The sequence below is a fragment of the Lipotes vexillifer genome, unplaced genomic scaffold (genome assembly GCF_000442215.2).
Source record: "Lipotes vexillifer unplaced genomic scaffold, Lipotes_vexillifer_v1.1 scaffold664, whole genome shotgun sequence".
NCBI classification, from domain to species: domain Eukaryota; kingdom Metazoa; phylum Chordata; class Mammalia; order Artiodactyla; family Lipotidae; genus Lipotes; species Lipotes vexillifer.
Window position 1 is genome coordinate 1,321,690 of NW_006782421.1, and position 7,630 is coordinate 1,329,319.

Below are 7,630 nucleotides of genomic sequence, written 5' to 3' on the forward strand. Positions count from 1 at the left end.
GGAATCTAGCTTCTGCCCAAGGCACTGAGTGGGAAAACAGACAGAAGGGGGTGGGGGTCTCAGACCCTGCTCTCAGGACCCAGATCCACACAATCTGAATCAAGAAAATAACAAGAAAGCACAGTTCCAAACTTGTAAACCCCACGGGGCTCTGCCATAAAACCTTCAATAGAGACGCTTCTGCCACCAGTGTGTGCTCAGGACTCCTGAGGAGGATAACCCCAGCTGAAAATGAAATCACAGCAAGTATTGCAACACTCTTTATAATCAAGAAAACTTGAAAATAAACTAAATACCCTTGAATAGGGGAGCTGATGGATAAAGTAGGGTATATTCATACGATAAAATACATTCAGTGTTAAACGGATTGCACTAAATCAACACAGATAGGGCACAGATATATAAAATTCAATGTAAAAGAGCAAACAAGACTAATACACAAAATCTGTAGTTCTTACCTCTTTTTAAATGGAAGCATAAAAACTATATATATATATATATGTATATGTATATATAAAATATATGCATATATAATACATGCATATAATACATATGGACATTACATATGCATATGAAAGTATGAAATAATACACACTAAATTAATCATAGTGGTTTTTCTTAGGAGAGGAGAGAGTAATGTGATTAGACATGAATAGCAAAGCAAACTAAAACTACACCTGTAACATTTAGTTTAAATACACAGTGTTGACAATTGTCGATTCTTCCTGATGGGTACCTAGGTGTTTGTTCCCTGGATTCTTTTATAAATTTTTAAATTTTTCTCAAAACTATAAAACATACCACTTGTATAAGAAATGGAGACAGCCTCTGTCCTCCTGAACTGCCACTTGAAAAGAATTTGCTGTAACTGATCAATACAACACGGTTTATGGCACATGAAAAAACACAGACAAGGATAACTTGAAGCCTTGCTCTGGAGAAAATGACTGGTCATGGGATTTTGCCTGTCAACTGACCCATGCTTCCAAAGCCTGACACATTCTGGCCGTGACCACACTTGTCGACAGGACTTTGAAATGGCCATTCTGGCACTGCTCTGAGGGTGAATCAAGGCAATCCTGAAGGAGGAAGGAGGACCCCTCTCGCGGTCCACCCCGCCCTCTCCACTCACTGTCACCAAGGAGCTGCCAACTGGAGCCCACCCAGCGACCCAGGAGGGGCACAGAGTCAGCCCTGCCCTTCACATGCCCTGTAGGGAGCAGAGGGTCTGCGGACTGAGCCCTCTCCCCATGGGCTCTTGTTCCTGGCCGCGAGGAGCCTCCCCTTCCTTCGAGGCCCTGGAGGTGGTGCGTGTCCTCCCGCGCCAGGCCTAGGACCTCATTCTCACCTGAGTCCCTGATCCAGCTGTTGGGCTAATTCTGAACAAGTAAACGTGCTGCTGTCACATGTGAGATCAATGTACCTTACCCCCCCCCCCGAGAGAAGGGCTCTCGACAAGGATGGCGCGGAGGTCTCTCACCTGCTCTTTCATTTCCGCGTAGACCTTCTCCGAGTTCAGCTCTACCTGCCGCTTGAACTCTTCCAGTGCAGCATCTGCCTGCTGTGCCTGCAGCCTCTGAACCTCAGTCACACGGGTGAGCTGCTCCTCTTTTTCCCTAGAAAAGTTCAGACAAGGCGCAGAGTTAAAATATAAAATAAAAGAACTTGGCTTGGATCAAAGAACAAAATTTAACCCTCTCTAAAATAAAATACAGATTTCCATTTTTTGATCCAAATTCTATAAAACTTCCCTTTAAAAAACTGGCAATAACATGATTTGCCTCAGGAAAAAAAGGATATAAACCCATAACATGTGTTCTGATGAGGACACAACCACTTCTGATGATTTCCCTGAGAACGAACAGTTTACAACCAGGTACCTCCGTCACCCAATGAATGGATAAGCAAAATGTGCCCATCCATGCAATGGAATATCATTCAGCCTCAAAAAAGGAAGGAAGCTCTGATGCACCCTACAACACGGACAAACCTCGAAAACAGTGTGCAAAGGGAAAAGGCCAGACACAAGTCACATATTGTATGATTCTATTTAGGAGAAATCTCCAGAATAGGTAAACCCGTAGAGGCAGAAGAAGCAGATTAGTGGTCGCCTGGGCCGATGGGACAGGGGGGATGGGGAGTGACTGCTCACACATAGGGGGTTTTGGGAGGGGGTTGGTGAGGAAAGTGTTCTGGAATTAGATAGTAGTGATGGTTGCACATCCTCATGGATATACTAAAATCTGCTAAACTGTACACTTTGAAAGGATGAATTTAATAGTATGTGAATTATATCTCAATTTAAAAAAAAATGTGCCATAAGAATACCTCTAACATGCACATCTGGCAGAAGCTAACCTGCAGGGTAACAGGTGCAACAGAGCGATGTGGCCACCTGAAATTATTCTGCTGCTCTCTAGTGAGTACACCTGCCTAAAAGAACCGATAACCATCTCGTTTCTTTATACCTTGAACTAAAATTAAATAGTCAAAAGGGTCCAACAAAAGAAGAGAAATCTCTGCATGTTGCTAGAAGAAACAAATAAAGGCTTTAGGTTATAAGTACACGAAAGTTACTACTGACTTCTATTGAGTTCTACCTAGGTACTAGGCACTGTGCAAACTAGTTTAATATGTCTTCTCTCCTTCATTCTCACAGTCAACTTGTATAAGACTATTTTTATATCTCTAGTTTTACAGAACAGGAAACGGGCTTAGAGAATAATTCCAAGGCTACACATCACTAATAGTCAAGGCAGGACTTGAGTCCCGGCCGTCTGCTTCTAGAGCTCCTGCTGTTGACTACTCTGCTGTGCTGCTTTCCTGATTTTCCAGATGCCATATGCTATGGTCTGAACGTGTCTCCCCAAAATGAGATTAGTGCCCTTATGAAAGGCACCATGTTGGGTATGACCGCCTAGATACAGGTTGGCAAATGTGATAGAGAGTTGTTACAAATGTTTGAGGGATATCTGTTCTGACCGATGGACCCAACTGACCAGAAGCAGTTGCCTAGAATGCTCTATTCAGAGGACCGCGAGGCTGGAGAAGAGGCAAAGGCCACCGCGGTTGATGCGAATGTCCCCATGAGGGGCTGAGGTTAGGAGGCCCAAGAGCAACTTCCCTGCCACACACTCCATGACTAGTTCATCCCATGTTGCTCTTTAATTTCTGAGGCCCTCCTAAACACACTTGGGAAGACGATTCCACAATTAGGATTACAAGGTTTCAAAGGTTTACCTTTGCTTGTTCAGTCTGTCTATAAATAGAAAAGAGAGCTTCCCTGGTGGCGCAGTGGTTGAGAGTCTGCCTGCCGATGCAGGGGACACGGGTTCGTGCCCCGGTCCGGGAAGATCCCACATGCCGCCGAGCGGCTGGGCCCGTGAGCCATGGCTGCTGAGCCTGTACGTCCGGAGCCTGTGCTCCGCAATGGTAGAGGCCACAACAGTGAGAGGCCTGCATACCGCAAAAAAAATAAAAATAAAAATAGAAAAGAAAGTACATTGGACAATATTTGAAAACTTTAAAAATTTATAAATCACATAATTTAAAATTACGTATCATTAATTAGCCAGGAGAAAAGTCTGCTAACACAATTTATAAAAAAATATGACGTATGGCTGGAATATCAACTTTTTCTATAAATGCTGAAAGTCAGTTGTTTTACATTTTTTGTCCAGTAATTCACCTGAGCTACTTAGTTACTGTAAATAGTTTCAATTTAATAGGACAAATATTTTCTCTATATTACCTCATTCTTACCTACCAAGTTTAGTTCATTTACTTTATAATTGACTTATGACTACATAAATCAAAGTCATAAGCTTTACCCATGATCAGCTATATATTGAGACCATATTAAAAATACTGCTTGTTAAAATATAACCTAGTGCAATGAGGCACATTGCTTTTGACTGATCATTTCTAGCCTGATTTACAAATAGCAAATATTGTTTTATATTAAATAGCAGACACAAGGAAATGACCAAAACCTTCCAATTCATTTTCAGTCCCACCACACCTACAAAGCTAATTTAGTGGTAAAGCTAAATACCAAAGAGTGATGAAGGCACCACCCAGTGTATCAATATTTCTGTCTAGTTTAACTGTGAAAATACATTGGGCTCCACTAATATTTAGAAATCTTGTCTTAATATAAATAAAATATGTCTTATTTTAAATAAAGAGATGATATTCATTTTAATGAGGGATCCATTTTAATTTCTATCAAAGTAATGAAATAAAAATGGAAATTTTCAGCACTTGGAAAAGAGAAGGGTCTGCTCCTCACTAACGTGTACTTCCTTCTATCATGATTCCAAATAACGTGTCCTGTAGGAAAGCAAAAAAAAAGTGACTGAAGATTATTTTCTTCCATGGAACTAGTTGCGGGGCCAAGTATACATCATGTATCACTGAAAGGCCTTAAAGCTGGGCCTCCATGAGGATAAAAAGGTGGGAAGAAAATCTGCTTTTTAACTCTGATTTATTTATAAAATGCAGTAAATTTTCCTTGTCTGAGTATATAAAGCATAAAGAACAAAAGAAGCTGCATTCTTATACAGCCACAAGCCAGTGCAGATTAAAGAATGTTCTGAAGTACATGATTATTCCAAACACGCAATAAAATGCAGGAGACTGATGGACTACAGTTTAGTATTTCTTGAGCTTGAAGAGCTAACATTTATCTGTACAGGCCAACCTTAATTTGAAAATCTTCCCTTTGCACATTTCTGCACCAGCACTTTTGATAATGTTGGCAGGGATCCAACACATATTTACAAGGCTTCATGTTACAGTAGACTTCATTTGCTGCCAGCTTGGCATCTCCACTGGAAACTCCAAGAAAAACAAAACAAAACAAAAAACTTCAAACACGTCTGAAAAACAGCTAGAAGTGTCTCCACTCCCTTCCCAGCTGGGCTGGAAGACAAGACTTTCAAGCAGCTATATCATCCATATTCCTGGCTGCTATTGGTACTGAAGTTGATTAAAGTGAGTCAGTCAAAAACATTAAGATACAACTATGCCTTTAAAGGCACTAAAAATAATACCTTCACTAAGCATGATAAATAAATAGACTTCTTTTGCCTCTTCTTCACGTAACTGCTAAGACTAATGGTCTCTGCTAAATTCTTCTTAAAAACCATAAACACTGTGGACACATCTAAACATTTAGATACTTCAAGAGTTAGAAAGGAATACCAGTAAAATTGGAAATTAACAGCGGTCTTAATATCGAAAAAAATGACAATATTCCTCAAATTGATGAACAGATTCAACACAATCCCTGTCAAAATCCCAGATGGCATTTTGCTGAAATTGACAAGTTGATCCTAAAATTCATATGGAAATGCAAAGTACCCAGAATAGGCAAACCAATCTTGAAAAAATACAAAGTTGAAGGACTCACATTTCTTGATTTCAAAACTTACTACAAAGTTAAGGTAGTCAAAACAGTGTGCTACCGGCATAAAGATTGACATATATAGAATAGGATTAAGATTCCAGAGATAAACCCTTACATTGATAATCAGTAGATTTTCAGCAAGGATACCAAGACAATTGAATGCGGGAATAAAATAGTCTTTACAACAAATGGTGCTGGGACAACTGGACATCCACGGGCAAAAGAGTGACGTTGAATTCCTTCATTACACAACACACAAAACGAACTCAAGATGGGTCACAGACCTCAATGTAAGAGTTAAAAACACAAAACTCTTAGAAAGAAAATATAGGAGTAAGTCTTTGTGACCTTGACCTAAGCAAAGCCTTCTTAGATATAACACCAAAAGCATAAACAAGAAAATGAAATATAGATAAATAGACTTCAGCAAGTTAAAAAACTTGCCCTGCTAGGGATATTATCAAAAAGTGAAAAGAAAACCCACAAAATGAAAGAAAATATTTGCAAATCATATATCTGAAAAGAGACTTGTATCAAGAATATATAAAGAACTCTCATAAATCAATAATAAAAAGATAAAGAACACAATTTAAAAACAGGTGGAATCAATATTGTTAAAATAGCCATAATACTGAAAGCAATCTACAGGTTTAGTGTGACCCCTATCATATTACCCATGACATTTTGCACAGAACTAGAACAAACAATCCTAAAATTTATATGGAACCACAAAAGACCCAGAATTGCCAAAGCAATCCTGAGGAAAAAGAACAAAGCTGGGGGCATAACCCTCCCAGACTTCAGGCAATACTACAAAGCCACCATAATCAAAACAGTATGGTACTGGCACAAAAACAGACATATGGATCAATGAAACAGAATAGAAAGCCCAGAAATAAACCCACATACCTACAGTTAATTAATCTATGACAAAGGAGGCAAAAGTATACAATAGAAAAAAGACATTCTCTTCAGCAAGTGGTGCTGGGAAAGCTGGACAGCTGCATGCAAATCAATGAAGTTAGAACACACCCTCACACCATACACAAAAATAAAGTCAAAATGGATTAAAGACTTAAATATAAGACATGACACCATAAAACTCCTAGAAGAGAACATAGGCAAAACATTCTCTGACATAAATCGTATCAGTATTTTCTTAGGTCAATCTCCCAAGGCAACAGAAATGAAAGCAAAAATAAACAAATGGGACCTAATCAAACTTATAAGCTTTTGCACAGCAAAGAAAACCATAAACAAAATGAAAAGACAACCTACATACTGGGAGAAAATATTTGCAAACTATACAACTGACTGACAAGGGCTTAATTTCCAAAATATGCAAACAGCTCATACAACTCAATAACAAAAAGCAAACAACCCAATAAAAAGATGAGCAGAAGACCTAAATAGACATTTCTCCAAAGAAGACATACAGATGGTCAATAAGCACATGAAAAGGTGCTCAACATTGCTAATTACTAGAGAAATGTAAATCAAAACTGCAATGAGGTACCACATCACACTGGTCAGAATGGCCATCATCAAAAAATCTACAAAAAATAAATGCTGGAGAGGGTGTGGAGAAAAGGGAACCCTCCTACAATGTTGGTGGGAATGTAAGTTGGTGCAGCCACTATGGAAAACAGTGTGGACGCTCCTTTAAAAACTAAAAATAGAGGGGACTTCTCTGGTGGCACAGTGGTTAGGAGCCCGCCTGCCAATGCAAGGGACATGGGTTCAAGCCCTGGTCTGGGAGGATCCCACATGCCGCAGAGCAACTAAGCCCATGCGCCACAACTGCTGAGCCTGCACTCTGGAGCCCATAAGCCACAACTACGGAGCCTGCGAGGCACAACTACTGAAGCCTGCTTGCCTAGAGCCCATGCTCCACAACAAGACAGGCCACCACAATGGGAAGGTCATGCACCGCGGTGAAGGGTGGCCCCCACTTGCCACAACTAGAGAAAGCCCGCACACAGTGATGAAGACCCAAAGCAGCCTAAATAAATAAATAAATAAATTTATATTAAAAACTAAAAATAGAGCTACCATATCATCCAGCAATCCCACTCCCAGGCATGTATCAGAAGAAAACTAATTCGAAAAGATACATGCACCCCAATGTTCATAGCAGCACTATTCACAACAGCCAAGACAAGGAAGCAACCTAAGTGTCCATCAACAAATGAATGGACAAAGAAGATGTGTTTATATATA

At 39.9% G+C, this 7,630-nt stretch overlaps 1 protein-coding gene across 2 annotated transcripts in view; it reads right to left on the reverse strand.

The window, feature by feature from the left end:
* The window catches only part of CEP112 (centrosomal protein 112), a 432,986-nt gene that overhangs the window by 246,015 nt on the left and 179,341 nt on the right, over positions 1-7,630 (reverse strand). For both annotated transcript variants that reach the window (XM_007455273.1, XM_007455274.1), the window contains one exon: positions 1,481-1,616. In XM_007455273.1, the coding sequence (XP_007455335.1) occupies positions 1,481-1,616 (136 nt within the window). The remainder of the gene's footprint in view (positions 1-1,480; positions 1,617-7,630) is intronic.